The following is a 19984-nucleotide window of genomic DNA, read 5'->3' as shown; positions in this document are numbered from 1 at the left end:
AATATTTTGCAAATATAGCTTCAATAAGCTATACTGTGTCTATAATTATCAATTTGTAGAACTTGCATCTTTTATATGAATTTTTAGATTCAAGGTCGAATTTTATTATTTCAAAAATTTGGCTTAAGAAAACTAAAGGATAGGAAAATATGATTGGGCAAAAATTGTATTATTCTGTTTTTCTAAGTTTAATTAAAAGCAATCTTGGTAAATATGAAATGACCTCTTGTTCACTACTTATTTTTCTGTAACTCTGCTTGCTTACACATGTTAAATATTAATTTCCAATTAAAATAAGGCTTTTAACATTGCATTCTGTCCTACTTTAATAGGATGTCTGTACTTAATCAGAAGTCTGTGTTGGACATGATTAAAAAGTTCAGAAGGAATTGGCACACTCTTTGTAACTCTGAGAGAACTACTGTATGTGGTGCAGACTCCATGCTCTTGGCATTACAGCTTGCTATGGCAGAGAACAACAAACAGGTTTGTAGACTATATTTAGGTTAACTTTTTAAAGTTAAATTTTGGTTGCTGACCCTTTTGAGTTAACTTAATTATATTAGTTTCTTTGCAATAGATGCCCCCCATGATAATATCAACACACTTTTTATAAATGCCTCTGTATCTGTATGTCAAAATATTATGATTGTGTTTGAAATGATTTATTTCTAATTAAGGCCTTCCTATGAATTATTTAACATAGGATATACATATTAATGATTAATTTGAAGTCTTAAGATGATCATGCCGCTATTGTGATTGTGATTAAGACATTTTATTTTATAAAACTTCCTTTCTCTTTTAAATGATGTTTAAGAAGGTGTTTATTTAAATGTAATGAGTTAATTTTATGATTAATTTCAGACTCTTATATAGACTAATTATTCCTAAATCAGGCCTTGGATCAGCATCATTTGGGAAGACTTCTAAGACACTGACTCCTTTTCCCCAATCTTGGAAATTCTGATTCTCCTAATCTGTATTTTGACCCTAGACATTGCCTTTTTCTTAATCTTCCCACAGTGATTCTTATAGAGTTAGTTTGGGCCAAAGTAGTGTTTCGAAGGAGCTCTGCCTAAAGGACTAGCGATGTTCAGATGAGAGAAGGATGGAGGGGTAAGGAATGGCTTCTTGGGACACAAAGGAAGTCTTTGAATAGGAAGAATTTAAACAGGGAATTAAGGAAGAGGAATGTCAGTACACGAGAAGCACAGAGGAATCAAAATTATGATGGTCTGAAGAGACTTGACTAGAGTAGAAGATGTTTGAAGATTGGGGCTGGTTTTTGAAATGGGTTTGTTGAACTAGATAGGGAAATGACATTCTGAGGAGATTTTTTAATCCTACTTATCAATAGTCCCAATACTTCTAGGTTTTATATGGTGGTACAATTTATTTATTTATTATGCTAGGCTTTTTTAAAATTTTTTACATTTTTTTATTTTTATATTCCCCATACAATTGCACCCCCCTTATTTTGACCCCAATCCCGCCTTTTCCTGCCCTGCCCCCCCCCCCACCCCATAGTGTGTCTCTGGTTTATTGTTGCTTGTTGATTTTGATTTTTGCTTTATTATAATTAGTCTTTTTCCTGGTCCCTTATTTAAGTTTTCTAGATTCCTGCTATGAGTGAGACTATCTGGTATTTTTCTTTTTCTTTCTGGCTTATTTCGCTGAACATGATCCCTTCTAGCTCCATCCATGTTGCTGCAAATTGCATGAGTTTATCTTTTTTGATTGCTGAGTAATATTCCATGGTGTATATGTACCACATCTTCTTGATCCAGTCATCTGTTTTTGGGCATTTAGGTTGTTTCCAAAGCTTAACTATTGTAATTAGTGCTGCTATAAACATAGGCGTGCAGGTGCCCTTCTGAATTAATGTTTCTGTGTCCTTTGGGTAAATACCTAGAAGTAGAATTGCTGGATCATATGGAAGCTCTATCTTTAGTAGGTTGAGGAATATCCACACAGCTCTCCATAGTGGTTGGACCAGTTTGCACTCCCATATGCTGGTACAATTTATTAAAAATAAAAGACTGACAGATCTGACCACTTCTCATTTTGGCAAATGAGATCATTGGGGAAAAATAGTTATCTAGAAGCATCATTTTGAAAAAGGAAGACTATTTTAACACCTAAAAAGTAGGAATTGTATGCTTTTAAAATAAGTGATTGTCCTTGTATGTGAGGATAATGGCAGCTTTGCATATTTAAAACAATGCATATTAAGATTTTTGGACACAAGATTTTAACAAAATTCTGTCCTATTGTATGTAGTCCGTCATACTACATTTCAACAAATATCTATTATTGAGTTCTTACTATATGCTAGACATTACTCTAAATATTAGAACTATAGCATTGAAGGAAATCCCTGCTCTTAATGTTGTTAATCTTGTAGGGAGACAGATCATACTCCAATAAATAAGTTATTTAGTTCTGTAGGCCATAGTAAGTGCTACAGAGAAAAATAAAGCAGTTACAGCTAAGGAGTGTGTAAAGGTTGGCCTGCATTTCTTCGCATTTTAGATAGGCTGGTAAAGGAAGACCTCATCTACAAGTTACCACTTGAGCACAGAATTGGGAGAAGGGAAGAAGGAGCTATTTATCAGGTTCTTTGTAGATAGGGACTACCAGGCAAAGGGAATAAAGATTCAAGAGCTCTGAGGTGGGAATATGTCTGACAAATTCAAGGAACAAGGAGGCCAATATAGCTGTTTATATAATTGTTACTTTCTTCTCTTGCTCCCTTCCATAGACTTGCCCCCCCTTCCCACCTGCCCCTTTCTCTCCACCCTTACAACTAAGTGCCAGATTTTGTGGTAGGTTGGAATTCTTGTTGCCTGGTAGGTGAGGCAGTCATTGAGTAGAGACCCATACATCAATATAAATTACAGCTATAAAAAGAGGTATATGATGCAGATAAGAGTTTGAGGAAATGCAAAAGGACCGGTATAGCAGGAGTGTGGTGTGGTTTAGATCCAATTTGTCTGTTCCTATTTTTAATCGTAGCCATTGTTCTAAATCAGTTTTATATAGGCATGTTGAAAAATGTGTAAGTAGCACTATTTATTTTGAAAAAATATTAAATTTCAAGAAAAGTGACGAGAATAGTACATTAAATTCCTCCGTGCCCTTCACCTAGAATCCAATTGTTACATTTGCCACATTTACATCATTATTCTTTTATATTTATATATGTATGAAAATATGCACATGCACAAATTATCATCTGTACATGCACATGCGTATTAATGTTATTCATTACGAACCATTTGATAGTAACTAGCAGAATATCCTGGGTTTTTATCCTTAAATACTTTCAGTGTTGCACGTTCTGTGGGTTTTGACAAATGTATAATGGCATGAATATACCGTTACAGTTTATACAGAATAATTTCATTACCCTAAAAATTCTCTGAACCGCACCTGTTCATCCTTCTTTCTCCTTAACCTTTGGCAACCACGGATTATTGTACTGTTGCTCTAGTTTTGCCTTTTTCAGGACGTCATGGAGTTGGAATCACATAGTATGTAACCGTCCTGATTGGCTTCATTCGCTTAGTAATATGCACTTAAGGTTCTTCTCTGTCTTTTCATGACCTTATAGCTAAGTTAGCAGTATAGCTAATTTTTAGCAGTAAATAATATTCCCTTGTCTTAGTGTATCACTTTATTTATCTGTTCACCTTTTTTACTTTTCTTCCAAACAATATTCAATAAGGTATTCATTATTTAATAGTTTTTGAGTTTAATAGTTTTACTGGATTTTGTAATATCTTCTTTATTTCCAAGATCTGTGTTTGGTTCTTCTCTTTAAAAATTTATCCTGTTCTTGCTTCAAGGATATACTACTTTCTGACAATATTAATAATATTTTGATGAAGTTTTCCTCTCTGTGTAATGTTTCCTCCAAGTTCTTGTTTTTGTTCGTTTTTTTGGGGAAGGATTTTTCTTTTAGAGACTTTGTTCATGTTGATTCTTGACCACTCATTTGGATTTAAATGGAGCACTAAAATGCTTTTTGCAAACTCTGTGTACAGGGTTAGGGCTTGTCAACTTAATCTCAGTTGGTTAGGGAACCTCTGATGATAATCCCTATTTTTCGGATATCCCTTCCTCAGAAAAGAGTCTTCTTTCCTCCCTCATGAATGGTGTAAAGTGGAGCTGCCAATGTGTTGAGTCCCTGAATGGAGTGTCGAAATTTAGAATCTAAACTGTCATGTGATTCCTATGGTTTTCATTAGGCTACTTTTGTCTTCAACTCATTCAGGGAATAAACCTCTAATTTTCTGCCAAGTTAGATGACTGCTCTACTCTATCTTGGCAGAATTTAATTATTAGGCAAAAATCTAAGTGAAGATTACCCAGAGAGGTAAAGTATAATACTGTGGTTTCCTCAAAAATCTCATTACTTTCTGCTGGGCAGATTTTTTTCTACTGTGCAAACTAGGAGCATTGGCCCTTAGGGACTTTGGCTTGATTTATGGTAGGGTGGGAATGGAGGACGTTTGATCTAGCTTCCCACTGTTATGGGGCTCAGCCATGTCTGCTAAACTCTACTCAGGGTTTATAAAAACCAGGTTCTTGTGTGCTTGGGCATGGTTGATACCAGGCAAACACAGGCCCCACTATTTGCTTACCCTTCTATATTGGCACTTTCTCACTGGTCTTGACCTTTTGTAGTTTCCTTTCTCTTATTGACCACTCAGTCATGCTTTAAAAAAAATGATCTGCTTTCCCCTGTAGATATTTTATAGCAGGAGGAGTTTCTCTGGGGCAAATTGACCTAGTTTGTCGTTTTCCTTTCACTTGTTTTTTTCATCTTGTATTTGAGCTCTATTTAGGTTTTCAATTTGCAGAAGTTCCCTAAAGTGTAGTCCTTATAACTGAATTTGACTAGAAGAAATACCTTTTGAGTCCCTGGTAGAGTTGTTAGTCTATCTAATGTCATGCTTTTTTTCTTAACTGCTTGGGGGTGGGCATGGTGTTAGATAACTAATCTTTGAGTTTTAGGTTTTTGGCAGGTGTTCTGAGGGGGACTTTTTTTAGTTTGAATTGTTTGACACTGCTCTAATAGTTTTATACTGCTAAAGATTTAACCTATGGAAGATTCATTGAGGACTACTGACTTCATTATATGGCAAATATATATATGATTTCATTAGGATACAAACGGTTTTTTTAGCTTTTCTTTTCTTTGAAATTGGCTTCATGTTTTGACTCTGTCTGGCATCAAGTTATAAAGCTATTTTTCACCTTAAGCAGCCTTAAAAGGTTGCAAATGTTCCATTGGGTAAAACAAGGATATTTCATAACTCCATGGACAGAAATCACAGCCCCTGTGGTTGACCTTCAGGTTTGAAAGTGACCTATCAATGACATAACAAGTAAGAAGAGGTAATTTTTAACATTACATGACATTTATCTACTATCCCCTCCCAGTAAACAAACTAACAAGTATATTACTTTGAATAAAAAGAGAAAGAAAACTGATAGTTTTGTTCATGCACCACATGTCAGGTGTTACTCAATTTGTACATTCTCATTTTATAACTCAGGAAACTGACTTATAGGGATTTCTGTATTTTACCCAAAGTCACACAGCCAGTGAATGCTATTAAGTAGATCAACTGTCTTTTTTTATATCAAAATTCCAGTTAATTAAAAATGTAATGTAAAATTTCGAATTATAAAAAATAGCTTTGGTAAAATATGTAAAGTACAAGTGCACTGAAGAAGTATAACTCACTTTTTCTCATTCTATTCTTATGAAATACAATCCTTCTTATGTCCATCAGAGAATTAAAGCATTGAACATTTTGAACTTCCTTCAAATATTAGCCAGCTGGCATGTTTTCCTAGCAAAACATTTTCGGATTTGACCACAGACTCTCTCAATCAGTTGTTACTGGTTTGAATAATAGAATATGCTGTCATGGTGGGCACCTGATCATGAAAACTGATATCTGGAGTGCATTTTTATTTGGATTTAGAATGTTTTTACAATCCCAGTATAAACACTGTTAATCTAGTCAAAACCTTTCTTCACAAGATCAAGAGCTTGCAAAGTTTTACTTTAACTAGTTATAGTCAACAGAATGAGACTAAATTGTACATTTAGATGAGTCAAAATCTTGATTTATTTTTAACATGAAGGATGGTATACCAAAATAGTTTTAGGAATTTTTGAGATAAAGCAATTTAGTTTTAAAACTCTAAATAATGGGATTTATTTAATTTATATACCATTTGGAAATTTCATGGTGTGTAATCTTTGTGGGATTGGGAAGTAAAGTTCAAACATTTTGAAACAATATAAGAAATTACAAATTTGCCTTATGCTTGGATTATAGATTCAAGATTTCAAAGTTACTGGGTTCGTTTGGTTGTTTATTGAGCTAGTTCCATAAAATATAATTTTCATGATTATATCATACATCCCTTCTCTAAGGACAATAAGGATAATTTTCTTAATTGCTTGACTAAGATGACTAAAGAGTTCATTATTTTAAGATACTTTGGACATCTTGCCTTACGTGTGGATGTAACTAGAAAATGTATCTGATTATTATAAAAGATAGAAATATATTAATTAAAGGAGTCAGATAGATAGAAAGTAATATATTATTTGGCTCTGACTTCTTTCTGTTGTTCTTCATTAATTAAAGATGATGTTAAATCTAGTTCCAGTGAACTATAGCGTTCTGTTAAAATGCAACTAATGGACAGATCTTGGTGTTATAGAAACTGCTAATATAGTGATAGAATTTAACCGTGGATAAGAACAGCATACTACATTTCACAATACCATATATTGATCCCTAAAGATATCTGTTACACAAAACAGAACAATTATAAATAAGAGACATCCTGCAGGGGAGGAGGAGGGAGAGGGATCAGAAGGAGGGAGGAGCACAGGGGACTGTGGTGATGGTGCACCGGTGCATTGGTGAAGGAAATTCTATGGGGACTACTCCTGGAGGGAGGGAAGAAGCAAATTTTGTTTAAAAATGTACAATGATGTAAAAAAATTTAAAAAAAGAGCATATCTGTTACACATGCTGCATCGGAAAGAAGTATTTAGAATTTTTTCAGTGAATTCCAATTGTTATTTTTTAGAGGATGCCATTATTAATACCTGGGATACTAAAGTGAGAACACAATGCAATCAATTAAAAAAAAAGAGTGTTCAACATTATCCAGTGAAATAGTTTATCATGTGGATATTGAAGAAGAGGAAAAAAGAACAATTTTGCCTAATTAGTACCATAGTAATATATGACAACTTCCGGAGAGAAACTTGACCTTGGCATTTTAGGACTTATTTATTGTTGTTTTGTGTGTCCGGGAAAAGAGAAAAATCAAAATTCTTCTGTGACTCAAAGTTTTGGCACTGGTATTGTTGCTTTCCCTGGTACAGCAATGAAATGAAACATTTTTAAAAATTTAAAGTTTATCATCTTTATTATCTTTCAGACTAACTTGAAATATGGTAGCATGTGGGAATTACTATGGCACTGACCATTTTTAAAGAAGAGATTAAAAAATACATTAGCTAAAAGAACTAAAAGGAATTAAATATTAACAGGGTTAAATGTTTCCCCAATCAATAGTACTTAAATGTAGCTCGCTGAGCACTCACCACCCCCCTACTTTGTGAAATAGGACGATGTCTATATTTGCCGGCTTTGTCATGTGCAAAACAACGTAGTTGTTCATATTTTATGAATTCATCAAATCTTTTTCTTTTATATCTCACCTTAAAATTATTCTATAGCTCAGCTTGGATGTTCTCTCCAAAATCACAAGAATCCAATGTGTCAATATATTTTACTATAACAATCAATTTGTACTTATCTCTTCAATTATAAGTAAATGAATATTCTGGTACCCTACTTTGTTTATTTCTGGCATTGTCTCTTTCAGCTCATTGGAGAGTTTACAGTTTCTCTCAGTGATGTCTTATTGATGTGGAAGTATTTACTACATGAGAAATTGAATATAACAACTGAAAATGTGGAAGTGATGGACCATTATGAGGACATTAGGAGGACTTACGATGATTTCTTAAAAAATAGCAATATGATAGATCTCATTGATATCTACAACAAATGTAGTGTTTTGACTTCTAGTTGTGAAAATAGTACCAACATATCCCCAGTAAGTATTTTTAAAAATAATTCTGTCTTAAAATTCAGCCAGATTCGTTTTTATTTTAAGCTACAGTTTCAGCATTTATGGTATCTTGATAATGTTTTTTGCTTCCTGGATCCTGTTAAGAATAGAAAATTTAGGGGCCTCCCTGGTGGCGCAAGGGGTTGAGTCTCAGCATTATCAAACTATTGCCAGCCACTGTGGCATGAGTTCAATTCCTGGTCAGGGAGCTAACCCACATGACACAGTAGACCTCTCTGTCTTGCCTGCTGCTCGCCTCAGCAGTGTATTTTAGTAGATCCACCTGTTCTGCTCCCCACTCTGTCTCTGGTGAATCCTCTTATCCCCCTGTACCTTTGGCCTACACCCCAGTTCTTGTATGTATAAATAAATAAAAAAATAAATCTTTAAGAATAGAAAATTTAGCTAGTCATTATTTGAAAGAATTTTTTTGGTGGTAAATTTTGTTCAACTTGTGTTATTTTTATTTGAAATATAAGTAGTTTTTTTTTTTTTTTTTTTGCTATGTACAGTAGTATTAAACTATAACAACAGTTTTTTTTAAGAACATGAATGTTTATCTCACCCTGCAGGTAAGGACCTGGGCCTGTGGTTACAGCTCCATGGTTATCAGAGACATAGGTGTTGCTTTTGTTTTATTTTTTGTCATTCTGATCTCTTACGTTTCTTCTTGACCTCCACCACTCATCTGTGGTCTAAGATAACTGCTGGAGCCCCAGACATTATATTAACATTCCTCTGAGCAGGAAGGAGTATGCAAGAATAGCTCTTTTCGTTTTTAAAGAGTTATCAGTCTTTTTGCTTCCTACCCGTTACCCAAAGTTTAGTCATATGCCCTTACCAAGGTGCTAGGGAGCTTGGAAAAGATAGTCCTTATTTTGAGTAGTAACATACCAAAATGAAAACTAAAGGGGAGAATGGCAGGCAGTTTGCTGTCTTTACCTCACCTGGCTATCATGAAAACCTTTGATTTATTGTAACTTTCTCAAAACACGTACACACCCACATATCCTCATCCACACTCGGTTAAGGATGCTTATAGGGGCTGAGTTTTTTTTCCGTTGCTTGTTTGTGGTGATTATTTTGGCTACTTTTCACATAGTTGATTTAGAGAGGATAATCAAACGTAAGCATCAATTGGATTGTAGGAACAACAAAGATGATCTCCTGATAAGCTAATGAGAGTATTATCTGCTTCTGTTGGATATGTTGCTTTGATTAAAGTATCTAAAGAAAATATGACTTCATGTTGATACATAGTTGGAAAAAGGTAGGCTTCCTGGAACCCCTGAGTGTGCATTAGGAACGTTAGGATTCCTTAGACCATACCCTAAGATGCACTGATGAACAGTTCCAGCAGGGCAAGCTTCTTGCATGCATCGCTTCAAGACCAGGCCAGTGTGGCCTAGCAGATGGCTATGTGCTGGAGGGCAAGGAGCTAGAGTTCTATCTGAGGAAAATCAAAGCCCGGAAAGGCAAATAAGTCCTCCTCCCTCCTCTCTTAGCTCCTGTAATAAAGGTCTTTGTTGTTCTTTAAAAAATAAATAAATAAATAAAAAATAAAGTAATATACTTTACATGTAGTTAAATATGAAAATAATTTAATCAGAGCTAATATTCTTCCATTTTGTATGATAAGGTGTTATTAGAAAAGACAATCTTTGTTTTCAATACCTCTTGAAAATATAAGAATTACTGAGAATTACTTCTATTTAGATTTTAATAAATTAGTATAGAAAGTAATAAATTACTTTTTCGGTAATCTTAAATTTTGAGATTAAAAGATTGTATGTATTATGGAAAGGCTTTTTAGTTATTTTCATTTTGTCTTCATGAGCAATAGCTCATATGGGTAGAAGCTAAGCTGTGATAAGCTCTGTTGCTGTTGAAGAAGTGTATATTGGTAAGTTATTTTAGTTATAATGTTGCAATAGCTGAGAAGAAAAGTGGATGGCAATCTTGTTGAATTTTGCTAATTCAGTTTGTACCTCTTTAGGTTTGCTCATCAGGGTGTGTATGTATGTGTGTGTATCCTTTAGAAAAAATAAAATAATGTGGAGAAGTTGAGTAATGTGGCAGGATGAAAGCAACTATCTCTTTATGTGTAATTTTCTTTTTGGAATCTATTTTGTTTGAATTGTATTTAGATACTAGATATACTAAAATAAGGCATTTATTGAGGGCTTTAAGTAAGACTTTTCTTTGTCTTTGATTTTCATCTTCCATAGAAATTAAAGACTCAGTACATTCTAATGTTATTTTTAAACTCTAAACTTGTAAAACCCAATGAGTCTGTTGAAACAGATTGAAGTGTTTTATTAGGAAGTTTAATTTCATATATGCTTTTGTCAGAAAACAAAATGTTGGGTACACAGGAATGTCTCTGATACTACTGCAAGATGTGAAATACTTTTCATAAGTGCCATGTCATTTTATTAGTAATATTCTGTATTTTCTGCAGAGTCAGCTACTGGATTTTCTGACTGGTAAGCAGTATACAGTAGATGATAAAACTGATGTTTATATGCCAGCATCACCAGTGAGTGGACACAGTCAAGATAACAAAAAGGTACTGATAAGTTGTGAGTAAATTAAAGCAGGATTTGGTCCTCTTCAAATCATTATATATTTGATTGTACATTATAGTTATTTAATTTTTTTAAATTTAAGTAAAGCTGTATTTGCAAAAAGTAATATATTAAATATTGGCAAAAACTTGATAATCAGTTCCTTCATTGTTTTGGGCCAAGATAGTGAGATCTGTATAAAAGTAGGTATCATTCTAAGTATCGGAAAAGGAAATGAATGTCCAGATTGCTAGAGCTGTTGAGTCTATGCGTGTTTGGTGAACATCACAAATTACTGTTTTAAATCCTTGGTTCCTGAGAGGATATGTACAATTGAAAAAAATGTAGCAAATACTTTATAACTGATGCTGAATATTTCATTTTGTATTTTATATTTTGTTTTCTGCCCAGATCTGGTTCCTTTTAGTGAATTGTAACTATTTTCTCTCGCTTAATACTACTTTTCTGCTTAAACAGTCTCTAGTTTTGCCTCCTGCCCCACTTTGACAAAAACCTAATCTTTTCTCAGTGGTTTAAGGAGTACATCCATACATGGAGATCAGTTACAGATCTTTTCTAGCTTTGATCGTATCTTACAGGCTCTTCTGGGAGGAAACAACTGTAGCGTGACTTTAATTAAGAGGAATGAACTAATTATATTTATAAAAGCTAATTTGATATAAAAATTTGATATAACCTTTTAGAATTTTGCTTAAAGAGCTGAAAGATTATCTTAAAGGATACTCATGACAAAGGATTATATTTTATATGTAGAAACTGATGCATCTTCATTGTAATCATAGTTTTCTCATGTAAAAATTGATAGTTCCCTTGTATTAATCTTTTTCTTTTTTCTCTTTTGCCTGCTTAGATTGTATTTGCTAAAATAATTTTAATCTACTACTTAAGTAATGAATTTGATTTCATGAGGATTATTAAAGTAGCAGCCATCTTCAGTCATTTTCTGTTACTTGTAGGCTTTAATTTTTCTTTTTACAAACTATTTTTTGAAGGAAATGTATTTCTATTAAAATTCTGAAGTGAGTTTTTGGACTGAAGTCCTGCAAAGACACATTGTGATCACCAGTTGTGCTTACTGATGTTCAACTCTAATCCTCAAGCAGATGAATGGAATGAATTGAGAAACAATTTTGTTTTCTCACTTTATTTTACTTTTCCTGAGATACTAAACTAATGCTTTAGAGATTCTGAAGTTGTAAAGGGAAGAAATAAAGTTCCCAAAAGAAAATCATCAGTTAAATAAAAATTTCTACTATTAGTTGTAGTCCCATTTTTTTTTTTTTGTCATTACATGTAAGAAATGATGTGTTGGCAAAGAAAGTAAAAATATACCTATATATATTATTAACAGATATTTAATATCTGTTAAAAATCAGAAAACTGATTTTTTTCAAAGTGATAGAATATCTGCACTTCAGTAATTAAGGGGTAGGAAAACAAACTTGGAGTTGTCAGAAAGCTTAAATAAAATTGTTTAATTTCTAAACAAACATTGCAAATATTTTGTGGCATGGAGAGAATCAGTTTGTTAAACAAATAAACAGAACAGTATCTTTAGTTTTGGTATCTTGGTGAAAGCTTCAATCTTGTGGATTTTTCAATTTAGGCCCTTGTTTCTGGACCTCATGACTGTATTTATGTGGACTGCTTTTCCAGAGAGCCTCCTTAAAACCCACTTACAAATACAAGAGCAGGGAAACCATAACTGCCGTGTTATCTGACCATAATGATAGGGAGAGATTTCCAATAACAGTCATAGCTAAAAGAAACACTCTTAGTTGTGAGGACTCCAAGATGTTTTCCCTTAATCTTTGCCTTGCATCACAGGTCAGGACAGAATTTCCTAGCCTGAAGGAGCAAGTTTAGATGTAGGAGTTGAAGCGCTGGTTTTGTATGCAATAAGGATCATAGGTACTGGTAAAACACCATTATTTGTGGATACTAGCAGCACAGTGAGAGAGTGATTGCATTAAATTAAATGTAGAAAAAGTTTAAAACTTTCTGATGTGTCTGTCACTTTTCCTCTGCTTCGATTTTTTGAAAATTTCTTACTGTTCCCAAATGTCAAAGGGCTAAAGAAGAGATTCATGCATTTTAGAGACCCTTGCCCTTAAAGTTAAAATGGAAATTTTTGTATTATAGATTCATATGAAGTATTGTAACTTACTGTAGAAGTGAAGATAAGATAACATTTGAAATGTAAGCAGAAAACTGTTACACCTTATTTTATAAAATTTTAGGACCAGTCTTAAAAATGATTTTAGTTTAGCTGTACAATAGTTTTTTTCCCTAAGATAATATAATGAAAACATGAGTGCTTATTTGGTCCTAGTAAATTTTTATTAATTTTTATTAATAAGCGCCCTATTATAATAGATACATGTATTAAGTTTTCTTTTATTTACCATTAAAAAATATTGAAACCTTTAACAAAAATGGATTAATTACCAACTGTTGTGCTGGTCATTCTCCTAGGTCCTAAGCCTAAGTCATTTCCTCTCATGGGACTCATAAAGTAGTGGAAAGATTAAGAAAATAAAGTCTCAGGAAGTGTTAAAATCTCTGCAGAGAGTTAAATAAGGTGATAAGAAAGTGAGAATGTGAATGACTACTTATTGCAAAATCAGGACACCTCTCTGCAAAGGTAATATCTATGTGGGTCTATTTCTGGATTCTACTCTGTTCCATGATCTGTGAGTCTTGTATTTCCTTTGCAAATACTGTGCTATCTGGATTTGTAAAATTGTATAGTAATTTTTAAGGTCATTTCTTAGCATATTTAATATGTTTTCCTGACTTCTAGCTTAGATACTTTATCCTTATCATTGTTTTCCAGCATGTAATATATCTGTTTGCTGTAGCTACTTTCAAATTTTTCTCACATCTGTGGCTGCAGAGTTTCATTATAATGTGTACAGTTATGTATTGTTTAACAATGTTATAGTCAACTATAGAGTGCACACACACAGACACATAATGGTGGCCCCAATAGGCTATATCATATAGCCTAGGTGTGTAGTAGTCCTATACTGTCCATATTTTTGTAATTATTCTGTGACATTTGCACAATGATAAAATCACCCCATGACACTTTTCTCAGAATGCATCCTTGTTGATAAGCAATGCATCACTATAGGAGTGGTTTTCTTTGTGTTTTTGCTACTTGAGTGACTCCTTGGGTCTATTAATTAATGTTTTCTACCACATTTAGGATGTTTTCACCATAATTTTGTCAAATATTTTTCCCTGCTCCTTTCACTTCTGTGCAGAGATTCCAATTACATGTATGTTGGACCTCTTTAAATTGTCTCACAGGTCACTTTAGTTCTTTCATTTTTTTCCCGTTGTTTTTCAGATTTGGTGATTTCCATTTCTACATCTTTAAGTTCCCTGATACTTTCTCCAATTTTCTGTTGAGCTCCTTCTTCAACAAATTTGTTTCAGTTATTGTGTTTTTCATCTCTGGAATTTACTTTCTTTATATTGTCCACTTTCTGAAGACTTATTCATATGTTCTCACTGGCATTAAGTTGGTTTCATGAGCAAGAATATGTTGACTGTCCAACACAAAGTTTTGGTTTATAAGATATTTATCTTTTCCCAGATAGTTAAGTGAGATACTGTCATTGAGTCATCATATATATTTTTGCTGCCTGTAACACAGAGATTATTTATGGATTCAGGACAATTTCATTAAAGAAAATATCAATATTTTATTCTATAGGTACAGTTACTAGCAAAGAAGATTATCTACTCATACTTAAACCTGCTTGTGAATTCAAAAAATGACCTGGCTCTGGCACATATTCTCAATATTCCTGATAGAGGACTTGGAACAGAAGCCTTCACTGATTTGAAACATGCGGCTCGAGAGAAACAAATGTCTATCTTTTTGGTATGACCATCTTACATTTCAAGATTTTTCAAGATTCTATGCACCATAATGAAGAATTCTTGTACCTATCATATCATAAAGCAATTTTTAAGTTGTTTATGTTCTAACTCTGTATTTGAAAATCCATGGTATTTTAATTTTTTACTATAACCTTTAAATTTGATAAGGGAGAATTGTGAAAAGACAAATAAGTATGTAAAATAATAGCACGTCATGAGTTTTTTTTTTTTTTTAAGATTTATTTATTCACACATACAAGAACCAGGGTACAGGTCAGAGATGCGGGAGGGTGAGAGGATTCATCAGAGACAGAGCGGGGAACAGAACAGGCAGACTGATTGAAATACACTGCTGAGGGGAGCAGCGGGTGAGAGGAGAGGTCTGCCACGCCATGTGGGTTTCTTGCTGGCTGGCTGGGATCAAACCCGCACTGCAGAGGCTGCAGACAGCTTCACAGCACTGTGCTCAACTGCCTGCACCCCCAGGGGAGCCCCACATCATTAGTAATAATAAAAAAAAAGTCCATGTTATATGTTCCTTGAACAAATGTTTCCAAGGACAACATGTTTGGAAATTTTATATACCTTTATTGGATATATATAATATATGTTTATGTATCAAGAAGTCTGTAAAGTCCTGTTATAAAGAAAGCTGCTGAAGTTAACCTTGTTATTTAATCTGTTGTTTCCTATGCTACTTGGCCAAGGGATTTTCTCCCAAGTGTAAAAATGTCATAGAATTTTTCCTTCTTAGGATAGACTTTGGAAAATGCTGCTTCAAAATATTTCATCTTTGATGGAGATGCTCTTATGTATTGTCATCACATACATATTTTCATCATTGTAAGGCAAGATCTTTTGAATTATACATGATTGAATAATCCTAGGATATGAAAACTAGAAAAGACTTAATGATTAGTTGAAATCTTCATTTTATAAATAAAAAAGCCAAGACTTAGAAGAACTGCATTAATTGCCCAACCTTAATTTATCAACACAGTAGGCACTTAAAACCTCTTTGTTCTATTTAACAATTCTAGTAGCCAGTATTCAATGTATATATTCATAAACTAATTCTTTATAGTCAATGATATGATTCTTATCATATGTTCTTGTGCCCTTGATTTGTCCCCTAACCCAGTTTCTCATCTCTGTTTCTATTGCCATCATCCTTGCTGGCATGAATCTGCATGGCACCTGTTTACTTGATTACTTGTTTCTCAGTCAAAGTGTGGCATGAGTCATAAAAAATGTTTCACTTTCCCAATATTCCAATAATTATGTAAGTATAACTATAAATGGTACTTTTAACTTATTAAATCATTAGATGTAACTAAATCATTTGTTTTGACACATAGGTGGCCACATCATTTATTAGAACGATAGAACTTGGAGGGAAAGGATACGCACCATCACCATCTGATCCTTTAATGACACATGTAAAAGGATTGTCTAATTTTATTAACTTCATTGACAAATTAGATGAAATTCTTGGAGAAATACCAAATCCAAGGTAATAACTTTTCATAAATTACAAATGCAAGTTATTATTATTATTATTATTTTGCAGATTATTATTAATCTAGCTTTAACACTTTGTAGAATGAGAGGTAGAAATATAAGAGCTATTGAAATGACCGTGTGTGAGATCAAACAGTAGGGAGAAGAAACAGGATAACTACATAAATAAATTGTAATCACATGACCGTTCTCCCTAAATTTCTTCCTACCAGGGATTCCAAAATTTTTGCCAAACTCAAGAGACATACTAAAATTAAATTTGATTAGAGAATAGGACTTACCATTTTATTTTACTTTACTTTATTTATTTATTTATATTTTTTAAAGATTTATTTATACAAGCACTGGGTACAGTGAGACGCGCGGGAGGGTGAGAGAATTCACCAGAGCCAGAGCGGGGAGCAGAGCAGGCAGAAGGACTGAGTTACACTGCTGAGGGGAGCAGCGGGCGGCAGGAGAGGTCTGTGTGCCATGTGGGACCCTCCTCTGGTGGCCGGGGAGCAGCCGGGGATTGAACTGGTGCTGCAGAGGCTGCTGGCAGCTTCGCATTCCAGCGCTCAACCGCTGTACCACCAGGGAGGCCCCCATTTTATTTTTTAATCTGAAAGAAACACATTTTTTTGAGGACTGGAAATAACCAAATTGATAATTTCTTTAAAATATTTAGCAATAAAGGAAACCTGTACCAAAAATGAGTAAACAAAGATAGGATGAATTCTTTATTCTATTTTCTGCTTAGGGTTTTTGTTTTTGTTCTTCAATGTATGTTAATCTTTGATTCATCTGGAATTCCCTTTTATGTGATATGGAAGAAAAGTTTTTTAATCTGATGGATTTCCATTTATGGTATCAGTCTATAGTGAGTGATTTTTATTTTATTTTTTTATTTCTATTTTTTAAAGATTATTTATTTATTTATACAAGCACTGGGTACAGTCAGAAGCACGGGAGGGTGAGAGAATCCACCAGAGCCAGAGCAGGGAGCAGAGCAGGCAGAAGGACCGAAGTACACTGCTGAGGGGAGCAGCAGGCGGCAGGAGGGGTCTGCGTGCCATGTGGGACCCTCCTCCCATGGCTGGGGAGCAACTGGGGATCGAAACGGCACTGCAGAGGCTGCGGGCAGCTTCGCAACCCAGTGCTCAACCTCTGCGCCACCGGGGAGGCCCTAGTGAGTGATTTTTAAATTAATATTGGTAGGGCACAGAATTAGGCTGCATATATTAGCAATCATGGTAGATCACTGTCTGGTTGGTTGGTAGGCCATAGCATAGTAGTAATCAAAACAGTTGGTCTTTTTTGAACACTTTTATTATGTGTCATAAGTTTTACTCGGTTCTTTAAGGGGATTATCATTTGATCATTACAACAACTTTATGTAATAGGTACTATGTGCCACTCATATCAGAGTGGAAGAAACTGAAGCACTGGGAGTAAGTAACTTATTATCTCATGTTGTTATTAATAATATAGCTGGGATCTGAGCTTGGTTCTGATCCTGGAACCCATTTCTTAATCACTGATCTTATTCCACTTCTTTTCATTTTAAGATTCCAAAATAATTTTTACTCAGGTTTTAGGTTTTTATCCTGAATTGCATCTTTCTATCTTCTTATAGGGTTATCCATTACAAAGAAGTAAATTTGGAAGATGTTTTTGAATATCACTTCTAGTCCATATTAGTGATATCTCCTGAACTTCTAGATAGTATGTTGACTGGCTTTTTATTCTAAGATAACAGATAATTAATTTTTTTAAATATTTTTAGCAAAACAAAGCAATATAGTACCTGTTGTCAAAATCAAATGGAAAAGTACTTCTCAGAGGAAATGATAATTATCTTTTGTTTTGTTTTTATATTTACCTTACTTAAATGAAATTTTAATATGGCTAATTTTGCTTTTTCAGCTTTAAACTTCATCAGTTGGCTTTTTTAACCAAGAAATATGAGGATTTGAAACCCACTCACTAACCTCCCAACATTCTCCCTCTATACACAGACAGACAATACATATGCTTCTCTTCTTTCATCCTTCTAATATAGTTATATTGCAATTTCAGGTTAAATCATATTTAAAAGATTATATTATTACTTCTGTAAATATCACCTACTGCTAAACTATATGCTACACTGTGATTATATATTTTTTCTGTACAGATTTTTGTTTTTCTAGAGGTAATGATTATCTACTTTTTATTTTTTATTTCCTATATATTTATCAATACTCTATCAAGCTTGTCAACAAAACTACAATTTCTTCTTGATATCCGGTCATCTATTGGTCCTGGTTTTTGCCCTTGAAGATACTATTTTTGGAGATTTTTCTATCTTTATTCAATCTGTGCTTTTGCTTGATAGGCCTGTTTCAGATTGCAACCTTGAAGTTTCATCAATACGTTGTGAGGTTTCTTTGTCTCTACCTTCCTGGATTGCATGACTTTATTTACAATTGGTAAACCTTTTATTTTGCTCAAGTAGCTTTTTGAGAAAAAGTAAATGAGAGATAAATGTCTTCATTCTCACATTTGATTATGTGTGATCTTATATACATCCATTTCTCTAAAATTATATTTAATTTTCAGATTATTTTTACTTGCCTCTGGAATGATCTTTGATTTGTCTAAGTTGAATGTTTTCATTTGTTTTGCCCTCATTCATATTAGAGTTACTCCTGAAATGGGTGGTGATTCTGGACTGTCCTTTCATATTTGAGAATGAGGCCTAGACAGTCAACTTGGTTACAGCACAGTAGCCTATTGACTCTTGTGGTGGGAATTCTCCAGATGCTAGTAACTTTTGGCTTTTCCTTGGTACTTCCTAAAAAATTTCTACAGAGGCATCCTCTAGTTTCTTTCTGAAAGCAGTAAGTCGGGCTAGCGATATTCTGGAATTTGAGGTCGGCTAGAATGATGCTGAGTCTCAGTGTGGAGACTTATACTCACTCCCTATTTTTAGTCCTAGTGCCTCTCATCTGGAGAGTCTCTTGCTTCATTTTCTTTAGAGTAATCCTTCTTTCCATGCTGCGCTAAAAAAGTGCACAAGACTGACTGCTCAGGGAAGAAATTCACGGGTCCAGATGCTCCTGACTGGAATGTCATTCACAGTCTTGTTTGCAACCCTGCCTTTACCATAACTTCAGGATGATCTTCAATTTCTCAGGTCCCTCAACCTGAAAGCTTAGAGATAAAAATGTTTTTAACTCTTGTAACTGAGGGTGAGGTTTATACTACTTGTTTTAAAATAAATTGGGGACAGTCGGGAATCACAATAGTCTTTGAATTTGGGAAAGGATGGAAATAGGTAGACAGGACAGAAATCCAAGAATTGATTCTCACATTTACCCCGTCGCTGCTGGCTTCTCATCAGGCCATCTTTAACTATAGTTCGGCTGTATTTCTATACTTTGCCAGTAGGTGCCACTACAAAATGCATACTATGCTTTCATCTGAAAAATGTCTTAAGTTAGAGGTTTCAGGTCACATAAATTAGTTCCCCATTGTTTAAATGTTTAAAGTTTGTATTTCATTTTCATTACTCAGTGACTTCTTAATTCACACCTGCAGTGTTTATATATATATATATATATATATATATATATATATATATATATATATATATATTGGCCTAAATATGCATTAATGGGATACTCATGTTGGAATTGTCCAGTCCAAAATTCTGTTAAATTTTTCTCATTTGAAAATATGAGAGGGATTTTTGATAAATTTTACATAGCACCTTATTACATTTAACCTAAATACAATTGATTCAGTGAATTATATAATTTTTTAAATTTAGCATA

General features: G+C 33.9%; 1 protein-coding gene across 24 annotated transcripts in view; it reads left to right on the top strand.

Annotated features, from left to right (window-relative positions):
* Nucleotides 1-306: 306 nt before the first annotated feature.
* Nucleotides 307-19984, top strand: part of PARPBP (PARP1 binding protein) — a gene marked incomplete at its 3' end in the record, with an annotated part of 38159 nt that continues 18481 nt past the window's right edge. For 5 of the 24 annotated variants that reach the window (XM_084255588.1, XM_084255585.1, XM_084255565.1 and 2 more), the window contains exons 1-5: nt 307-486; nt 7936-8169; nt 10646-10753; nt 14497-14667; nt 16025-16179. In XM_084255588.1, coding sequence (XP_084111714.1) covers nt 334-486; nt 7936-8169; nt 10646-10753; nt 14497-14667; nt 16025-16179 — 821 coding nt within the window. In that variant the 5' untranslated portion in view covers nt 307-333. The remainder of the gene's footprint in view (nt 487-7935; nt 8170-10645; nt 10754-14496; nt 14668-16024; nt 16180-19984) is intronic. The other 19 variants (XM_084255571.1, XM_084255567.1, XM_084255584.1 and 16 more) reach the window with 8 other exon arrangements.

The sequence above is a fragment of the Talpa europaea genome (genome assembly GCF_964194135.1).
Source record: "Talpa europaea genome assembly, chromosome: 15".
NCBI classification, from domain to species: domain Eukaryota; kingdom Metazoa; phylum Chordata; class Mammalia; order Eulipotyphla; family Talpidae; genus Talpa; species Talpa europaea.
Note: the sequence above shows the minus strand (reverse complement) of the source record. Positions and strands in the feature narration are given on the sequence as shown.